The sequence below is a fragment of the Anser cygnoides genome, chromosome 13 (genome assembly GCF_040182565.1).
Source record: "Anser cygnoides isolate HZ-2024a breed goose chromosome 13, Taihu_goose_T2T_genome, whole genome shotgun sequence".
Taxonomy (NCBI): domain Eukaryota; kingdom Metazoa; phylum Chordata; class Aves; order Anseriformes; family Anatidae; genus Anser; species Anser cygnoides.
Genome location: NC_089885.1, coordinates 15,279,957 through 15,299,210, shown reverse-complemented (window position 1 = coordinate 15,299,210; position 19,254 = coordinate 15,279,957). Strand labels below are relative to the sequence as shown.

General features: G+C 62.2%; 2 protein-coding genes across 4 annotated transcripts; one reads left to right on the top strand and one right to left on the bottom strand.

Moving 5' to 3' along the window:
• Window positions 1-105: 105 nt before the first annotated feature.
• On the bottom strand, window positions 106-9,917 carry XKRX (XK related X-linked). 2 transcript variants are annotated; one of them, XM_067005186.1, is made up of 4 exons: window positions 9,771-9,917; window positions 3,987-4,343; window positions 2,076-2,335; window positions 106-1,202 (listed from the first exon to the last, which is right to left on the bottom strand). In XM_067005186.1, the coding sequence occupies exons 2-4, from the start codon at window positions 4,286-4,288 to the stop codon at window positions 472-474; spliced, it is 1,293 nt and encodes a 430-aa protein (XP_066861287.1). In that variant the 5' UTR covers window positions 4,289-4,343; window positions 9,771-9,917; the 3' UTR covers window positions 106-471. The 2 variants fall into 2 exon arrangements, with proteins under 2 accessions (XP_066861287.1, XP_013038698.3); XM_013183244.3 differs by having other exon boundaries at window positions 9,439-9,856.
• A 197-nt stretch (window positions 9,918-10,114) lies between these two features.
• On the top strand, window positions 10,115-16,566 carry ARL13A (ADP ribosylation factor like GTPase 13A). 2 transcript variants are annotated; one of them, XM_048078683.2, is made up of 10 exons: window positions 10,115-11,732; window positions 11,824-11,924; window positions 12,829-12,899; window positions 13,259-13,508; window positions 13,817-13,922; window positions 14,017-14,174; window positions 14,256-14,340; window positions 14,428-14,632; window positions 14,947-15,048; window positions 15,364-16,566. In XM_048078683.2, the coding sequence occupies exons 1-10, from the start codon at window positions 11,700-11,702 to the stop codon at window positions 15,438-15,440; spliced, it is 1,188 nt and encodes a 395-aa protein (XP_047934640.2). In that variant the 5' UTR covers window positions 10,115-11,699; the 3' UTR covers window positions 15,441-16,566. The 2 variants fall into 2 exon arrangements, with proteins under 2 accessions (XP_047934640.2, XP_066861288.1); XM_067005187.1 differs by lacking the exon at window positions 11,824-11,924.
• The last annotated feature ends 2,688 nt before the right edge of the window (window positions 16,567-19,254 follow it).

Here is a 19,254-nt window from a genome sequence, read left to right as displayed (position 1 = left end):
GCACGCAGCCTGAGCAAGGGCTACGTGCACCCCGGCCAGCCCCGTCTCAACGGTCCCCACCCGCACGTGAGTCACCAGCCGCCTGCCAGCACCCAGACGCGGAGCCACAGCAATGTTTCTTTACTGCTCAAAACAGTCCCGGAGCAGCCCTCGCGTCCCTGGGATCACCAAAGGCACCAGGGTGGGGACCAAGCACCCCAATGCCCCGCACCCCGCTGGCTGCCCCGTGGGGTCTGGACACCCCAAAGGTCCCTCCTGTGTGTGCCAGGGCACGTGGTCCAGGCAGGCTCCTGTCCCCTGCCACCACGGGGATCCACCAGTGCTCGGATGAAGGCACCTGGACCCGCTGCCACCGCAGGGCCAGGGAGCGTCTGCCTTCGGTGTGCTTCGTGCTGCCCCGTCCCCTTGTCTGTAGCCCGCAGCCCCAGGGCCGTGCCTCGCACGATGCTGTGCCTCACACGATGCTGTGCCTCACGCTGTGCGGGGCTCGTGGGGCGCCTCGAGGCGCTCCGGGCTGCCCGGGGGCCGCCGGCAGCAGACGCAGTGCAGGAAATCAGCAACGTTGTGTCGGAAGAGCTGTCGGCACGGGTGCAGGTACTGGAAGAAGAGGAGCATGAAGTAGATGCCCAGGCAGTAGCCGAGCAGCAGCTGCGCCACCAGCAGCAGGGTGCAGATGTTCTCGTAGACGTCCGTCTTGAAGAAGTACCAGAGGATGACGAGCGCCGCGTTCTCCGCCAGCCGGGCCACGTAGTACACGGCCAGGAGGCCCCAGTTCTGCGACTTGTCGATGAGGTCCCGGTCGGCCAGCTTGAGCTGCACGGCCGACCAGCAGAACATGTTGATGCTGGCGTAGAGCAGCGTGAAGGCGCAGAGCACCACCACCGTGCCCACCCGGCTGAAGTTCTTCTCAATGTTGTCGGGCAGCCGCGTGCCGCTCCGCCAGAACTGCACCCAGGGCAGGAAGAAGACCACCAGCAGGTTGGCCAAGGCGATGGGGATGATCCAGTGCTTGAAGACGGTGCTGAAGAGCACCAGGACGGCCACGCGGGTGGAGATCTCCAGGCTGCGCCACAGCACGATGCAGAGGAAGGCCAGCGGCCGCAGCTGGACCTTGTAGTCATCGTACTTGACCTGGATGGCCAGGATGTTGCAGACGAGCGCCCCGTAGGTGACCGACACCAGGCAGATCCCCATGAGGACGGCTGCAGAGAGAAAAGGCAGGGGAGTCAGGCAGTGCTGGGGGGGGGCACCCGGCCCCTGCTGCCCCGGGGACAGCTCATGGCTGCAGCTCACTGGGTCCGCAGCAGAGCAGCCTGCACAAACAAAACCACATTCCTCCTCATCGGCCACGAGGTTTATCTGGGTTTCTACCCTGCTACCTGTCCTGGAGTCTGTGCAAATATTTGGGCATTCAGCACTGCAGGGGAGAGGGGGTCAGTGAGGACAGCTTCTTCATCAGATGCTCAAATCTGAGAGGGCACAAGAGCCCCCCTGCACACGTGGCTCACTGGCACACCGCAGCAGAGGTTAGAGGCTGGGTCTGATGCAGGGAGCACCGGAGCACGTAACTGACTCCACGAGCAGGTGGCAGAACCCCTGGGCTGCTGTGCTGGGGGCCTCCGATAGCCTGAAAAATCAAGTAACTAACGCAGAGCAGGAGCAGCCTGGCTTCCAAAGGTGGCTGATGGTACAGCTCACCCAAAGGCTGCTGCCCGTGGGGCAGGGGCACAGCGTTTATATGGGCCCAGGGGGATTACATGGCTCTGCAGGGCAAGCACCTGAGCTGGGAGCACCTCGGTCACAGCTAGCTCTTGTCACCCCTCCCCAGCCCTACTCCAAGCCGGCAAGCAGAGAGCTGGCATAGCCAAAGCAAACCAGGAACGGACAGGCGCCAACCTCTGCAGGTCGCGCTCCACGTTCGGGGCAGGCAGGGACGGCCGGGGTGCACCCGTGGAGTGTGACGTGGTTGCCACACCACCACAAGCGGCCGAGGAGGTGTCACCGTGCCCTCCCCGCCTGCGTGCCCATTGCAGGCCGCGCCCCACGTGCTCGGCACATGGCCCCGACCCCCTTACCTCGGGCGGCGGGGACGTACTTCTCCAGGATGCTGATGTAGAGCTGCAGGGTGAGCTGCGGGGTGGAGCCCAGGAAGGCCTGGATGACCGCCATGCGCTTGAAGGCGTTGCGGTGGGTGGCCAGCCGGCGCATCGAGTGGCCCACCTCCTGCTCCATCTCCACCTCATAGCCTTTCCGCAGCCGCCTCTTGCGCGTGATGGTGACGTAGGGCTCCTCCTGCCTCCCCGACCTGCAGTACACCACCAGGGCCTCCACACACCTGCGGGGACATGGCTGCCGTCACCACGCTGCTCCCCGGCCCCTCGTCCTGCTCCGGCGCTCAGGGGCACGGCGACAACAAGGGACCGGCAGCGAGGAGGGTGCAGCGTAGGTGACATAGGAACGGGAGCTCTGTTGGGAGCGAAAGCTGAGGGACGGGATCAATCACACCTGGCTCTGTTTTTCTGCTGCTGTGCACCCCACAGGCACAAAACACGCCACTTCCAAATGTGGAGGCAAGAGATACGTTCTGTTATAGTGTTTGATCTCTTCTCTTGACCAAAAGCCTTCTACGCTTGCTCCTCGGTGGAGGCAGGAAGCGGAGAGCTGGGTGGAAGCGGGTTCTGATGGGCAGATAACACGGCGCTTCCTGAGCCCGTCCCTGCAGAGCACCCGCACGTCTCTGGAGAGGCTGGCCTCTTCCGCGCCGCTCCGCTGCCTCCCCGATGCCAGGCTCCTGCGGCAGAGCGGCCTCCAGCCCCTCCTCGGGCCTCACACCCACGCCAGCAGCGTGCGTGGACCAAGGAGCGACCGGCGGAGGACTGATGCGGCAGGCTTGGCTTCTGCCCGGGACGAGCTGGCTCGGGGACCGGCAGGAGGTAATTATTTATAAGCGCTGATGAGGAGAGCGGCAGCCGCTCTGTTTCAGACCCATTAAACGGAAGGAGGGTTTTTGGATCAATGCTTTTGCCACATCAGGTCGGTGCTCGTGGCTTATTCCAGGCTCTGACGGGAAAATGATTTCATCCAAGCGGCCTGGCTTCAAGGGCAACAAAGCTGGCGCGTGGTGCCCTGCCAGACCTTCTCAGCAGGCTGGGCTCGCTCTGCAGCCCGAGGAGCCGGCTGCCGCATCTCCCCCGAGCAGCTCTGCACGCCTCTTGGAAGCGTCCAAGCCCCGTCGTAGCAATTCCAAGTGGCTGCGGTCAGTGTGGCAAGAGCCATGCCACCACCATGGGCCAGCGTGGTCTGACGTAAGCCCACAGCCCTCCTGCTGCCGGTGCTCCCCAAAACGTGGCCGCTGCTGTCAAAGGAGCCCCGTGTGCCAGGGACCTTGGTGAGCTCCGGGGCCGGCGTGATGTTCCTGCCCGTGCACGGCGGGCGAAGCCAGCTGGGGAGGCACGGCGGCATTCCCGAGGAGTGAGAGAGCGGCACCTCTCCGGCTTGTGCAACATCCACCCCCTCGCCTTCCTCTCCCCACTGGGGTGCGGCAGCCCCCCGGCTCCTCTCCTCCGTGTCCCGTAGCCCCCCACCTTCCCCAGGCCCCGGGACCTTTTCTCGGGGCAGGACCCCGGCTGCGGTTCACCCTCAGACGCCCCGGCAGGGATTTGCATCCCGAGCTCCGAGCGTGGCGATGGCAAAAACCCAAAGTGAGAGGGGAAGAGAAGCGCTGTCTCCGAAAGGCAGCAGCCGCCTGAGGAGCGCTTCTGGCAGCGGGCATGCAACAGGCTGGGAGAGCCGGGTTGTGCCCAGGGGGGTCCGGCAGGCAGCCGGCACCGGAGGGGGACCGGGGAGGGGACCGGGGAGGGGACCGGGCAGGGGACCGGGGGCTGTCCCGTTGTGCCGGGCACCCGTTGACCGGGGATGGGGGAGGGAAAGGCGGTCGTGCCGAGCCGTGCCGAGCCGTGCCGTGCCGGGGTCCCCGCGGCGCTCACCTGATGACGGGCCCGAGCTGCAGCAGGTGCATGAGCAGGACGAGGGGGCGGTCGCGGCTGAGGTCGCGGTGCACGAAGATGAGGGTGAGCTGCACCAGCACGGAGGGGCAGAGCACGAAGAAGACGGTGAGCGCCAGCCAGAAGCGGTCGTCGGAGTGGCCGTAGGAGAAGCAGAGGACGGCGGCCGCCGCGCTCTCCCCGCAGAACAGCGCCGTCGAGAAAACGATGCCCAGCGGCAGCTTCGCCCGCGACGGGGCGGCGGCGGCGGCGGCGGGCAGCCGCCCCCCTCCCGGGCCGTCCATCGCGGGGCCCGGCCCGGCCCGGCCCGGCTCAGCCTCGCGGCGGCGCCATCCCGGGCTGCGGCGGGGAGAGAGGAGCCGCGCTGCGGGGCGGGGAGGAGCGCGGCGCCCCCGCCGCCCCGACGGGCAGCCGCTGCTCCGGCACGGCACGGCACGGCACGGCACGGCACCACGGCCCCGCCGCACCGCGCTGTACCGGGCCGGGCCGGGCCCGGCTCGGGGCGGGGGAGGGCCGTGCCGGCAGCGCTCCCGGGCCCGCCCCGCCGGGGAGGGGGAGGGACGCCCCGCCGGGAGCGGACCCTCCTCCCCGGGCCCCCCGCTCTGCCCGGGAGCCCCTGCGGGCCTGGAGCCCCCTCCCCAGGACGCCCCCACTCGTGCCCATTCCCCGACGCCCCCTGGCTTTGCCGGGAGCCTTGCACCCCATGACCCCCCCCCATCCCTGCTGGGGACACCCACCCCGGGAACCGCAGTCCCGCTGTCCCCTGTGCTACTCCCTGCGTGCCCTGAGCGTCTTGGGTGCCCCCCGGGACCACCCCCATGCACCAAGTCCTCCCAGCTCCCAGCACCCCAAGGTGCAGCAGCATGGGGGGTCCCCAAAGGCAGAGGTGTCAGGCTGTCCTGAGGACAGCGGGGTGCCCAGCATGCGTGCCAGCCCTGCCCCACAGCCAGGCCAGCTGCACCCATTACCTTGCAGTTCTGGGGCTAACCATGAGCTCCAGCCCAGGAGAAGGGTGTGCGGGGCCGGGCCACAGCACCCATTGCCTGTGACCCCCCCACTTTGCGGGTCAGTACGTGAGAGCAAGGGCAATGCCAGGGCAGGGAGCATTTTGGTGTCTCACACGTCCAGCTGGTGCAGGGGCACCCCGGTGTGTGGCCGGGAGGGACAGCGTATGTGTGTAGGGCTGGCCTGAGGATTTGGGTCGGATGTTACAGAGGAGATGTGGCTCCCGCAAGCATCCAGGTGGGAGACCACGATGGCTTAGAGTGGGGTGCTTTTCCCATTGCCTTCAAGGTGATGGGGGAGCACAGGCTGGCTGAGCTGCTCCCGACACCAGTGGTCATGGGGCTCCCTGCTCTGCCCCCAGAGCCCCCATTGCCAGGCCGGGTCTCCGCCAGCCTCCCCCCAGATGCGCTGGTGCAAGCGCAGGCAGCAGCCTCTGCGGCGATGCTTGTGAGCTGTCTGCCCCACGAGCGCTCTGCCTGCCAGATTACTCAGCCCGGGCTGGGCGCACGCCGGCTGGCTGGGACAGACATGACAAGGCAAGGAATGCTTGAGGTCAGCCAATTCTCCCTGCTTGAGAACGACCTGGAAGCCTCAGGTATCTTTTAAGAGGATCTGGGTGTTCAGCCCTCGGCAGGTGCCCACGCTGACAGCAGGGGAGCAGCCAGTGGCGATGCTGTGCCCATCGCTCACCCGGCCCCACGCACAGCACAAGCTCGTTTCCCCTGCAGCGTGAAACCCCACGAACCCCACAAGTGAGAGCTACCCCCACGTTACCGGGATGGAAGCATTTCCAGGGCTATTGGGCTAATCAGAGGCAGAGCTGGGACTGAAACCGCCCGAGACCTCGGAGGCTGCGTTTCCCCGATGGCAGCTCCCGCAGTCCAGCAGCCCCGCCTGCTGCAGCTGCTCCACTCTTTCCCTTCCAGCACTGAACAGCTGCTTGAGGAGCCCACAAACGCTGTGAGCTCACACAGGCTGGCCCGACCGGAGGGGACGGGAAGCCTACACGTTTCCCACTCAGCTCTGGTACGGTAGTTACATATTTTCAAGCTGTTTCTGGAAAAGAGCCTCCCCAAAAAAATCCAGCAGGGCAGGGTGCAAAGGGAGCAGCGGCCAAGCGAGCGAGCCTGCCACCAGCCGGGCAGCTCCTGCGGGCACCCAGGGTGGGAGCCGTGCGCTGGCCCCGGCACGCAGCGTGTCCGGGCGCTCAGCCGGCGACGGCACAACGTGCGGCGCTGCCAACTGCTCCCACACCTCCGTATTAGCAGCAAGAGCGACGTGCAATTTAAATCATTTATGCAACTTCCATTTATCCAAATTAAAAGCATCCCCCAGGAGTCTGGCAGGTCACCAAGCCCTCGGCTGTGCAATGCCTGGGCTCGGAGTCATCGTATTTTTAATTTCATCTTCCCCTGGTTCATGATGAAATATTTAAGAGCAATTGTTTAAGAAGTCAAGAATTCCAGTCCCGTGTCCGGGAGCCTCAGCACCCATCAGAGGAATGGACAAAGCCTCACAGCGCTTCCCCACACCAGTTATTATCCTATTTTCTGTTCAAGCACGGAGAGGCAGAGGGATGTTTTCTGGTTCAGGCTGTGAGTCACCCCTCAAGCCTAAGCCTACCTGTCCAGAGCTCAGTACTGTAAACAACAGGTCATAAAAGTGATCTGTGTCTGCAGAGTGTCAGAGGGCGATCCTGCCCCGCTGCCACTCCCTCTACCTGGGATTAGAGCCTCCGCAAACCCAGCGCGGCCGGGCGCGGCGGCGCAGACACCCTGGGCCTGGCCATTGCATTGCTGCCAGCGGGCAGTCCTGCCCCCTGCCTTGCTGCGGGCTTAACCTCGTCTGTGTCCCACCACGCGAGGATGCCCAAGGTGCCATCCCCGGGTCCTGTCCCCACATGAGAATGTCACTTCTCCTCTTTTCAGAAATGGCTGCCTTGTCCTGGAGCACAACCCAGCTTCATTATTTTCTTAATCCCAGCCTGCATTATTTTCTTAATCCCAGCGTTCACACAATGCGCTTTGAACACAGGGATGTAGCACCAGTGCCTATCCACCGTGTGAAATCTGGATTTGCTGTACAGCTTTTCCAGCCCCTTGCATGCCTGTGGATGAGTGAGGGCATTTGTGTGTGACAGCCCGGGCTATACATAGAGGTGGGAGCAGCCTCCCTCACCGGCTCTAACACTGAAAATAGGCACGTCTCGCTTACACATGCCTGCCCGGCAGCTCAGCTCCTGTAAAAGGAGAGCAGAAAAAACTGAAGATGGCAGGGAACAACTTGCAACAGCCCTTAAAGAGCCCAGATGCAGGAGAACTACCCACATGCTCCTGAAATGGGTTTCCTCTCCTCTCCTCTCCCCCCCCCCCCACTGCACTAGGACCCCGGAGCAGACATCGCTCCCGCTGAGTCGCTGGGACATGCCAAGCAGCGCGCCGCCAGCCTCCCAAATATAGCCCTGCACACAGCGGTGGAGGCAGCTGCTCGGGGTGCAGGGTGGCGGTGCTTCCCCCCCGCTGCCCACTCGGATCGGAAACCTCCCTGGGATGCGCTTTGTGCCGTGGAATTAACACCCAGCTGGTGCTGCACAGGGTGGCGGTGGGGACACGAGGATCCCCAGGAGACCCTGTGTGCTGGACGGAGATCACAAAACGCTTCCCAGCCAGACGTGCTGTGAGCGGGAGAAGCAGCCTGCGCTCTGTGCCCTTGCAGTGGGCAGACGGAGCAGCTGGAGGGGCTCGATGGAGCTTGTGAGCCAGGAACTTTTTACTTAGTTTGGAAATAGCTTTGCAAATGACCGGTTTTCCCAGCTTAAACTGTTTGGACTTCGCATTGCATTCTCAAGAACTCAGCTGTATTTTTTTTTTCCTGCCCTGTCTGTGGAATATTTTTTTGGTTGGGGAAATATTTTTTTCCATTTGCTTTGCAGTTTCATGTGACTGCGCCTGCTGCTCCTTTTCCTTTTCCTCCGGCAGCTTCACTCCTTTACCCTGCCAGTAGGCATTTGCAGGGAGGAAAACCTGGGTCTGTCTGAGGACTTCACCCCTCCAAGTCCTCTGGGGGCTGCCTGGGGCTTGGCATTGCTGGGGGTCGGCCGGGCCCTGGAGAGGGTCCCAGCACGGGGCATCTTGCGCTGCCTCGTGGCTTGAACGCTTCCCAAGAAAACAGAGCTGCCTCCGTTTGGTGGATTTATCTTTGTGATATTTATACATTTTGAAATCATGGCCCTTTGGCTACAGTCCCAGCTGAGGAGCTGTAAACCAGGCAGGAGGACTTAAAGTTCCTTTTAATTACCCAATTCCCCTGCTCCCACCAGGTGTACGGTGCCTGGCCCTGCCAGCGGCTGACCCGGCCGGGGCAACCTGCAGGCACGCTTTACGCTCACCCCCTCTCGCCCACGCCCTGATGCAGGAAAGCAGAAAGAGCAGCAGCCTTGAACTGCGCTCAGCAAAACCACCGTGCAAGCACGAGGAGCGCGTGCAGCTGCCGCAGGGGCACCACCGAGCTCTGTGCACGGTGCAGGAGTGAGCTGGCGGCTTCCCCTCGCAGCAGGGAGCAGGGACAGGATGAGAAAACCCAGCAGAGGAGCCGGTGTTCAGCTGCCTCCGCCGTGTTTCAGCTTGTTTGGGGCATGCTGGTGTTTGCACGGGCCAGGAGGGCGCTTATCTGCCTACACTGAAATCAACATCTCCCTGCTTCTGCGTTCGCCGTGGGGCTTGGGGCAGCCGTGCCGTCTGCTGAGGGGGCAATAGAGATCCAGAAAAATGGCCTCCCTCTCCTAAAATAGCTGCGGAGCAGCTGCTGGCCTGCCACGCTCTGCTAGCAAACATTGCAAGGGCCCTGATTCACCGACAACAGGTTTCCACAGCGGAGGTGGCAATTATCTTGCGATTCCAGCCTGACTGCCAGCACCGGGGTGTAATTAGCTCCCAGGATTTGCAAGCCCATATGATCGGCTTTATCGTTAGCCACCAGAGCCGTGCGGGGATTTAAAGGAACGATGCAGATATTTGCATACCGGCCTGCTGTGACTGGGCTGCCGCCCTCGTCCGACGCCTTACGAAGAAAGACAAGTCCCTCCCCGGAGCTCGGGCACGTTGTTGCCCTGCTGCGGTTGCTGTGCCCCTGCCTTTTTGGGCAGGTCCAGAGACGAAGCAGTCCCAAGAAGACCAGGACAGCTTGCAGACATTGTTGCTGGGACTCCGGTCCTCGCCCTCACCTCGTTTTTACTGCCACCCCAGCTCAGCGCTGAAGGCAGCCCTGGTCACCTCTGGTCAGCGCTGCCTGGTGCTTTCCCCTGCAAGCTGTGATTCCCCATGCGCAGCCTTCCTCAGCCCTGCCACCGCTGTCTCCCCACTCTGCTCCTCACCCCGGGGGCCCCGTGTGGTGGTCCCGGTGCACCCAAAGCCGCTCGGTGCATACTCACGGGGTCTAGGGAAGCCGAGGCAGGGCAGCCCACCAGCCCGCGTCCGTCTGTGCTTCTCCGCGGTCCCTTTGGTTTTTGCCTCCTTCCCTCTCCTGCCACTCTCCAGCGGGCAGAAATAGCCCTAAAACAAGCGCTGCCTTCCGGGTAGAGATGCCAGGGGCCGCACAGCCCCGGCTCCCCAGGCACAGCCCGCTCTCGGGGACCCCCCCGTCACCGGTGTCACTGGGGCGTCCAGCGCAGCGTGGTGCCGGGACAGGGTCCGGTAGCAGCCCCGGCGAGGAACATCTCCTCTTATCCACCAAGATAATAAATTCTGCCTCGGAGTTTCTCACCTGGCAACAGTCACCAAGGAAACCCGGACGGCTCCCGTTGGGTCCCCGTTGGCGCTGCCCGGGGGTGTCCCCGAGCCGCGGGGCGTGCAGGGAGAGGGGACGCGCGTGTCCCTCTGCCACCCGAGGCGCTGGGTGCGCAGGCGGGCACCCTGCCAGCCGCCCGCTCTGTAACATGAGCCCCGGCGCTCCGAGCCAAGTCCCGGGCGGGAGCAAACCGCCCATCGACGAGGGCTTGGCCCTCTCTCGTCTTTCTAGAGCTGAGTGCAGGTTTCGCTGTTTTTGGGGGTGTTTGTTTTTTTTTTTTTTTTTTTTTTTTTTGAGGTTTTCCTGGCTGCGGGTGCGTCAGGAGGGGTGGCTTTGTTGCTGCCTGGGGGTTCTCCCAGTCCTCGCAGCCAGGAATTTCGGACACGGGCGTTACAACAGCAGAGGCCTCTCAAAATCTGCTGGTGCGGGGAGGGGGACCCGCTCTGCTGTCCCTTGGGAGGCCGTGCAGCTGTCTGCCACATTGCACTCCTCTATTTATAGCACCCGTGGTCGTGCCTCTTCCTGCCACCTGGCCCGGCTGTCACCTGGCAAGTGCCATCCCCAGGCACCGAGCGGTGCTGCCATCTCCAGCGCGCCCGTGCGCTACGGGTGCAGCCAGTTCTGCAAAAGGCTTCCCAGCCCCGTGCTGCCTGCAGAAGCTGGCACTGCCCCTGGCACCGGTGAGGCCATTGGCACAGGAGCAGCAGGGAAAGGCTGGGGACCGGGGGACGCGGTCACCGCTGGGCCCTGGGAAGTGGAGCAGGGCAGTGGCAGAGGTGCTGACCCACCCCACAGCACCTCCGTGTAGGAGGAGGTGATGAGCACAAGTGGGAGGCAAGGAAGCTGGGGACGTCAGGAGGCAGGTTGTTTATGGCATGCAGAAACGAGACTAATGCTCAGCTAACAGGTGTTCGTGACAGCCCTGCCGTGCCCTGGGTGCTGCCCGGTCACCTCTCCCTCTGCCAGGCTAACGCAGTTAGGGCGCCCACATACATGGGGCGCACGGACAGTCACCCCAAACAGCGCGTCTGTTGTGTCTGGCCGTGAGATGGGTGTGGAAACTTCCTCGGTCAATCATTAACCTGGTGCAGCTCCCTGCTCACTACAGCGCTCCCAGGCACCTCGCCTTGCGCCCCAGCGCGTGGGTGCTGCGGGATGCCCGGCACTGCCTCTGCAACCCAGCTCGCTGCTGCCAGCTGCTGTATGGCACGGACCGTTGGGACCCCATCCGCAGCCTGTGGGAGCTCCCTGGTGAATTCTTCACCAGGTCTGGTGTCCTCGTCCCTCTGGACCCTGCGCTCCACGCCGAAAGTCCCTGTGGCTCGGACATCCCCTCGGGGCCTCTCTGGCTCCAGAGCAGGCAGCCTCAGCTGCAGGAAGCAACAGGAAACCTGAAGAGCCTCATAAGAGCTTTGGGGCTGCAGATCAAGGAGCTGGTGCTTTTTTGCTGGCTCCGTTCCTCGTCCTACTGTCACCACTTCCCAGCCCTGTGCCACCCTCAGCCAGACCCTCCTCTGCTTCAGAGCCTTGCAGCTGGCCTGGGGGTGCCCGGGCATCTGTGCCTGGGGGCCGTGGGGCAAGGACTGCCTCCTCGGGGCCCTGCTCAGGGGCTGCGTGTGTGCAGAACGGCCCCGTGCCTTCGGCAGAGCCCGAGAAACTCTCGGGTATTTCTCAGGGTCCCCACCAGCTCCCTGCTCCCAGCCAGGCGCTGCTCAGCTGGGCTTTGTTTCTGTTCCAAAAGCCACATCTGCTGCTGGAGGTGCCGAGAGGAGCAGCCCCTGCGAGGCTGCGGCATTCCATTTCCCAGTGGCCACCGGCCTGGGCTGACCCACCGGGATTAGGGAGACTGCAAGGAGTAAATCGTGTAAATCCAGATTAGATTTAAGCAGATGCTACGCAGAGGAGATGCGAGCAGGAGCCGTGCAGGGGAGCAAGCAGGTGAGAGGCCGAATCACGCCCCTGAGATGCAAGAAGGTGCGGGCGGCCACGGGCAGGGGGACAAAGCCACAGCGGGCTGCTCGTCCTGCAGGTGCCAAAGAGAGGCCGTCCCCTCGGCGCGGGGCTGCAGGGCATGTTCCACCTCTTCTCCCACTGCTGGTCCTGGCTGCAGGCCATACAGGAGCCCATCAGGTAAATCCGTGCACCCGCTCCAGGGGCTCTCCGGTGAGCTCAGTGCTCGCGTGCGCATTTATCAGGGAGGGCACCGGCACCATGGCACTGCGCGGGAGGTCCCCGAACTGCAGGGCAAGGCGAAACCGAGCTGCCTGCGTGTGTCGTGAGGCCAGGCCTAATTCCCTCGGGGAGGAGCCGGGCGGGCAGGCCTTGTGGGCAATAAGGGGGTTTATGGCCCGTCCAGCGACGGTGCGGTGCGGCTCCGTAATGCCGGAGGTGGAGCTCGCTGCCCACGCAGACTCCTGTGTATATTTATGGAAAAGATACTGAAAATGACTAATGTTGTTGACATGTAAGGCAAAGGGAAATTGCTCTGCTCGTGGCTCAGACGGAGCGTGTCACTGGGAAGCAAACATGACTGTTGAGGAACGGGAAAAACCTCCCGGGTCCAGGCAGAAGCTCATAAAACATCCTTGCTATTTTTCTGTGTATTGCCCTAATGCACTAACGCGGAAGAGTACTAAGAAAAATCACAAACTGCTTCCATACAAGTAACAGCCTTTCCAGCCTGTGCATACTATTGCTTAATCCCTTAGACTCCGAGAGGAAACGGTGGTCGTGGGAAGCGCGCGGAGGGCTCCTGCGGTGCCAGGGTGGCTCCAGGTGCCTGCACACACCTGAGGGCCGTGCTGACAGCTCTGCCCCTGCTCTCTCCCCAGGCACCAGGGACCATCCCTCCCCTCTCCCCCATCCCAGGCGAAAGCCCGTGTCACTGTCCTGCCCCTCTCCCAGCCAAAATAGAGCTGCTGCAGGCAGCCCCTTGCCCAGGGGCACCACAATTCCCTGAGGATGGCGGCTCACACAGAGCTGTGTGGGGCACAGCGTGCCTGCGGGCTGCTCACCCCTTGCTGTTGCCCCCCAGGAAGGTGACCCTCCTCGTCGTGGGGCTGGACAACGCGGGGAAGAGCTCCGTCATCATGGACATAGGGAGAGGTGAGGAAGGTGACTTCTGCTGGGGGGTCCCACAAGGAGCGTGGCGGGGGGGGGGGGGGTGCTCCCTTGCACCCAGTGTGCCTGCGGGCTGCAGCGGGTGATAGAGTCCCCAGGATCCCAGCAGGATCACTGCCGGGGGCTCTGCCCCACAAATCTCTCATGGCTGGGCTATACCGGTCTTGTACCAGCGAGGAAAACTGGGCTTTGAAGTACAGAAGTAAAGCTGCTGGCCTGGGGCACGGGGTGCTGGCTGTGCTCTGGGTATCCTTGTGAGTGGGAGCAGGGATGGGGCCCGGGGAAGAGGCTGAGTGTGGTGGGGACGCTCCCGCATCTGGCCTCTTCCCTCTCCCCACCCACAGCCCTGGCCTGCGAGGTGCTGCCCACGGCACAGCCCGGCCAGACCCGCCTGCGGGTGGGCAGGCTCGAGGTGACGCTGGTGGACCTGCCCGGGGCCCAGCGCTTCCGCAGCGCCTGGCGCAGCCACTACGGCACGGCCCACGGGCTCCTCTTCGTGCTGGACTCCAGTGACCTGGCGCGGATGGAGGAGGCCCGCAAGGCTCTGAGCCGCGTCCTGAGTCACCCTGATGTCTCTGGAAAGCCCCTCTTGCTGTAAGGCTGAGCCTCCCGGCTGTGACCCGAGGGGTTTGGGGTTGGGGCGAGCAGTGGGAGCCTGTGGCTGGGGCTGCGGGCAGTGCAGCAAGGCTGCCGTGGGGATGCGGTACCCAGGGGGTGCCAGCACATGGGGACCCCTGCAGCACTGGGGTGCTGAGAGCACCTGGAGAGGTGCTCCGGCATCGGGCACGGCTCGGGGCAATGCTTCACCTAACCGCAGCCAAACTGGGAGAAAGCAGCCGGCCTTCCCCATACGGTACAGCGGGGTGCCTGGGGTGACCCCCTGCCCTCTCCCCGTGCCCCAGGCTGGCGAACAAGCAGGACGTGGCGGCCGCCCTGCTGCCCTGCGAGCTGATCGAGCGCCTGGCGCTGGAGCGGCTGGTCAACGAGAACCGCTCGCCCTGCCGCATCGTGAGTTGCAGGCGGGCTGCCCGACCCTGCTCCCCTTGCCAGGCACCGGGGGGTCGCGGGGGCTGACCGAGCCCCCCCCGCCCCTTATCCCCAGGAGCCGTGTGCGGCCGCCGGCCCGGCCCGCAGCACCCTGCAGGGGCTGCGCTGGCTCCTGCGTGCCGCTGCCGAGCGCTCCCCGCTGCTCCCTGCCACCCGCTCCCCGATGGCCGACCCCAGCCCCCGGACAGCCCGCGGCCGCCTGCCTGCCCGCAGGTGGGTGTGCGGCTCCCTCTGTGCCATTCCCTCACCCGCACGGGGCTCGCCCCCACCCCGGCTGTGCTCTTGCCCCACCAGGGACCCCCCGGCCCAAGGGGAGGACGACCAGGACGGCGTGGGGAAGATGGGGGAGCACCGGGCCGCCCGCCGCCTCCTCCCCCAGGTGAGAGCCCCCCGGCCGCAGCAGGAGGGGGCCGGGCTGGAGGGGGCTGCCATCGCCTTCCCCTCATCCCCTCCTCTCCCTGCCCAGGAGGAGAGCGCAAAGGGTCCCAGGAGGAGGAAGAGGAAGGTGAAGGTGAGGAAGAAGGGCCCGGGGCAGCCGAGCCTGGCCGAGGAACCGGACAGAGCAGGAGGAGGGGGTGACAGCCGAGCCAGCTCTGCTGTGGGGCTGCTGGCCCCCAACAGGGTCGGGCAGGAGGAGCCTCTGCCCCCCGGGATGGCTGCCCCCCACCCAGGTGAGAGGGGGCTGTGAGGGCTGCTGGCAAGGGCACATGGGGATCCTCAGAGCCACCCCAAGAGGCGGTTTGGGGACCCAGAAACGTGGTGGTGCGCTGGAGCACCAGTCCCTGTGGTCTCCCTTAGCTTTGCTTGCAGATCAGCTGAGCGCAGAGCGGGGTTGCAGGAGTCTGGCCGGGAAAGAGGAGAGACATCCCTGGGCGTCTCAGCAGGAGGACTGCGGATCCGCCAGCAGCAGTCCTCTCGGCTGGTTTGGTGACAGAGGCATCCTTGCCCAAATGTGATGTCTGAAATTTCGTATTTCTCCATCCAGCACAGGGCATGAAAAAGAAAAAGAAGAAGAAAATTAAGAATAAAATCAAGTCGCAGGAGCCTGCCGCGGAGCAGCAGCGGGAGGAGGTCTCGAGCACCTTTGGTTGGTATTTCCCAGGACAGATTTTGCTGAAAAGCGTCAGGGGGTTGGCCTGCTGGCAGCGGGATGTGAGCTGCTCAAAAACCCTCAACCACACGGCGCTTGGTGCAGGGGCACAAGCACAGGCAGGAATAAGTGCTGCTGCAGGGCGGGGGGGGGCTGCTGGGGAGGTGAGCGCTGCAGCCTTCAGGTGGGATGCAGCAAGGGCACGTGAGTGCACTGTGCTGGGGTCTGGGGCGTCCTTGCAGCCCTCACTCGGCACAGGCCCCAGAGATTAGTCCCTGGGTTAGTGCCTGACCGCTTCCCTTCCTCCCCCAGACTTGTACCGCCGGGCGATGCTGGCTCTGAAGATGCGGCAGGAGCAGAGGAAGCAGCCGTCTGCCATCGCCCCCTGAGCGGGGTGCAAGCTCCCAAGGACCCCGGGCTGTGTCGCAGTGGCTCTGGGACCTGCGGCTTGTGCAGAGCTCCCGGGGTGCTTGGTCAGGGCTGGCAGTGGGTCCTAGGGCAGGAACAGCAGCGTTTCTGTCCTCTGCGTGACTTGAAAATCAGGATCTGCAGGAACGAGCCTAAAGTCCTTTTGTAAAAATACCTCTCTGGCAGCCAGGCTGCAAACCCTCCTGAAAAGGTCAGGCACTTTCTGACCCTGTGTTAATATTCTGTGTAGGACTTGCTCTGAACACGACCGAGTCTGTAGAAGAGAGGAAGATCAGAGCGAATATCCCAAGGGGAAAGCCCGTCTCTGGAATTGACACATGCCCAGGCAAGGCTGTCAGCACAGGTCGGGGGCTAACTCGGCCACTCGTTCAGCCCCTGCCTGCTGCCTGGGCGAGTTGTTTCCTGCCGGTGAGGCCAGGAAGGCCGTCCCGGGTGGTGCCTTCCATCCCCAGCCACAACCAGCGGCACAGCATCAGGAGCCTCCCAGCCTGGTGGAAGCTGCGGATGCCCGTGTCGTTTCTAATAAACCCTCCAGCGTCGCCGACAGCCACGATGCAGGGAGGTTCCAGAGCTGTGCTCAGCGCGGGGCTGAGCCAGGACACGGAGCGGCACCTGCATGCCAGCACAACCCTCCCGGGCAGAGCTGCGCTCTCACCAGGACTTCGATGTGCTGGAGCACCGTGCTGCCCTGCTCCGGCAGCCCCGGCTGGGCACGTGTGCGAGGAAACGGCTGCCAGAGCTGGGAGCACCGCACACGAAGTCGCAGGGGCAGCAGTTTTCCTTCCGTGGCCACAACAATGTGAGGACTTGAACTGTGCTCAGAAACCGAGCCGTGAGTCACCGCCGCGTCCCTGGTTGCTGATTAACAGGCCATGCCTTCCAGGTCCAGGGCAAGAGATATCGCTAAAGCCCTTCCTTCGGTTGGGCTAAAAAAGGGAAAAGAGGAAAAACTCGGACTATTCTGCCTTGCTAGTGTGCTGTAAAGCTTTGTTTAACTCTGTTAGATTCAATTGCCAGTGACTACAGCGACTAAGTGCAGCAGCAAATTAACACCGGCGTGTAAATACAGCCCTTGCAGTACAAGTACACCCTTCTCTGTGCTCCGTGGAGCTCCTGGGACGATACGGGATGCGGGAGGGCAAAGCTGGGGCCCTTGTCCCGCGTGGGGCTGGGCCATGCATGCGCCGAGCAGGCAGCGCTGCAGGCTCATGGAGCCGCTGCCCCTGCTGCCCTCCGCCGCCCCACGCAGGGGAACTGGGGGGCCAGCGGCGTGCGGGGCTTCCAGAGTAACTTCGGTGCATCCCACTTCTCTTTTCCTTTATTTTTACTTCTTTTCCCTGCCCCCTAAGGGAAGATTTGGTGTTTTTTTAAGAGGTAGAAGTCCTCCTCTTGTGCCATGTGTAACACACGACCTGAGAAGCTGGCCAGCGGGGAGAGACCAAGGCCTGGCTGGTGTTACTGGGCAGCTACAAGACACTTCCCATGTGAGCCAGCCGTAAGAAACCTGCTAGAGACCCCTACCTTTTCACCCGCAGGGTGGTTGGGTGCTGGACCAGGCTCCCCAGGGCAGCGGTCACAGCACCGAGCTGCCAGAGTTCAAGCAGCGTTTGGACACCGCTCTCAGATACAGGGTCCGATTTTGGGGTGATCTCGTGCGGAGCCAGGAGCTGGACCCTTGTGGATCCCTTCCAGCTTGGGTGGTACTGTGATTCTATGATTCAGAAAATAACCGTGTCAAGTAGCAGTGCAGATAGGCAGTTCAAATATATTTCAAAATCAGCCCCCTTTCCCCTGGTGTTTCAGGGGCTGTAGAGCAGCTAATCCCTGTAACAAACCAGGAGACAAGCCTGGCCTATGCCGACTGAAAATAAGGCTTTTAGCTTCTTTAAAAGTTAAGCAGCAAGAGCTCTGTGTTAAAAAAGTTCTATCTCGAAATCAGAACCACCTCAGAAATGAGATTCTGAAGACCTATTTGATCAAATATTCAGCAGCTAAGCCAAAAGATACTAATTAATGGTTGTTCCACGCCACTGGGTAGTGGTCTGCTCCTGCAGCACGCGAGGAGCAGCTGCTGTACCGGGAGGGTGCCCGCCTGGGGCACGCAGAGCAGGTACGCAGAGCTTTTCCCATCATTTTCCTCCTGCTTTTGAGCTCACAGCCCAGCAGCTGAATAAATAGCAAGGGAAGAAGGACCGGGCCTCAGTGGCACTGCTGAAGGCAAGGCGTAGCTCTGCCCGGCCCGGTCCCGGCGTGTCTGACCCGATGGAGGTGTGCTGCTAGCAGGGCTTCTTGGCTTGAGGGGGCGTCCCAAAAATGAGGTAGTGGAGAGTGACATCCTCCCACACATCTCTGCTTTGTTGGAAAGTGCCGGGCTGTGGGAAAACATGCTGAGAAGCATGAAGCAATGCAACAGCACCTGCCAGTGGAGACTCATCTTCAATCCACCGACACAGAAAGTAAATGGTGTTAATAACATTTTCTGCAGGAGGGCTGGAGCCAGCTGGGTGATATAACTGCACTTTGTGTTTAGTTTTTTGTTTTGTTTTGTTTTTTGTATATTGCCTAACACCTCCCTGTTTTCATGTTTACAGAGGAGTTATCTCAGGAGTATCAGGTTAGGCAAAACCCGGAGCCTGCTTCCCGTTGTGATTTTTGTGGGGCTGCCCTGCCTCAGCTCATGCTGCGGCTTCATTTGTTGCAAACCAGTGGTGCAGGAGCACTTGCGAGTTTGGCATGTCTGCAACTCACTTTCCCTCGATGGGGCTTGTTAGGGAAAACCGTGGCAAGGTCAACAGCAGCTTTCTCCATGGCACTGTCCTCTTCTAAGCTTGAAGGATGGAGGGAGGGAGGCAGGGGTGCACCGTGTACTGGGGAGCTGTGGGGTGGGGGGCACAGCCCAGCAGCACCCAGGCCTGAGGAGGGGCACGGACTTGTGGTTACGTTGGAAGCACAATGGTTGTTTTGTCCACCCCTCCATTAACTCTGAGTGATGAAAGAGCGATCCAGGAGATGACTGGCGAGAAAGCCTCCCAGGCACTGATTCTGGACACTGTTTTAGTGTTGTGAAGGCAACTAAGTGCAAGTGTGAGTGATGATAGCTAATGAGTGTTTTGCCAGGTGAATGTAACAGGTCCCATCCCTGCAGGCTGCCTGCAGGTGCTCCTTGTTCCCTGTTAGCATCTCTCTAAAGCTCAGCAGGTGGCCAGCCATATTTTGCAGGGCATATATAGAGGGAGGGCAAGAAGCCCCTTTTCCCTGGGGAAAGGAGGTGGGACCTGGAGCATGGTGAGGGCTGTTTGTGTGTAGCTGTCTTCTCACGGAGCCGGACAAAAGGTAAAAATAAAAGCAATAAGAAAATTTGCCCCAGGCAGCTGGGATTCGTGGGGGCTTGACTGGCCTTTAAGATGTGCTGTCCTTGCTGTGTTGGGTTGGCTTTGTAATTCCTTGGGTTATAGCTGCAGATATCACAAACGTGCTACTCAAACACAGCTAAGGTGTGTGCCTTTTTCTCAGGATGTGGATGAAAGCCAATTGCTGCATGTAAATACTTTGTGTGGTAAGGTGAGGGGATTTGAAACCCTAGAAGGGGCGTTTGGATTGGTAAATGCCCAGAGTGGGAGTGTTTAGAGCTCAGGAAGCTGTGTGAGAAGGAAACTTTCTCACGCTTGCAGTTGCTACCCTCTGCCTCGCCGGCAGCCCACTGGGATGGGTGCCAGCATGCTGTTTTGGCTCTTCCTAGCTCAGTCACAAAAACGGAAATGTGGGGAAAGGCAA

What these genes read in the sequence shown, in the direction of transcription:
- ARL13A (XM_048078683.2), top strand. Translation starts at nt 11,700, where the DNA reads ATGCGAGCAGGAGCCGTGCAGGGGAGCAAGCAG. An exon ending in CCGTGCAGGGGAGCAAGCAG is followed by an intron (nt 11,733 to 11,823) that starts GTGAGAGGCCGA and finishes CTCGTCCTGCAG; the next exon opens with GTGCCAAAGAGAGGCCGTCC. An exon ending in ACCGCTCGCCCTGCCGCATC is followed by an intron (nt 13,923 to 14,016) that starts GTGAGTTGCAGG and finishes CCTTATCCCCAG; the next exon opens with GAGCCGTGTGCGGCCGCCGG.
- XKRX (XM_067005186.1), bottom strand. Translation starts at nt 4,288, where the DNA reads ATGGACGGCCCGGGAGGGGGGCGGCTGCCCGCCGCCGCCGCCGCCGCC. An exon ending in CAGCTCGGGCCCGTCATCAG is followed by an intron (nt 2,336 to 3,986) that starts GTGAGCGCCGCG and finishes ATGTCCCCGCAG; the next exon opens with GTGTGTGGAGGCCCTGGTGG. An exon ending in GTACGTCCCCGCCGCCCGAG is followed by an intron (nt 1,203 to 2,075) that starts GTAAGGGGGTCG and finishes TTCTCTCTGCAG; the next exon opens with CCGTCCTCATGGGGATCTGC.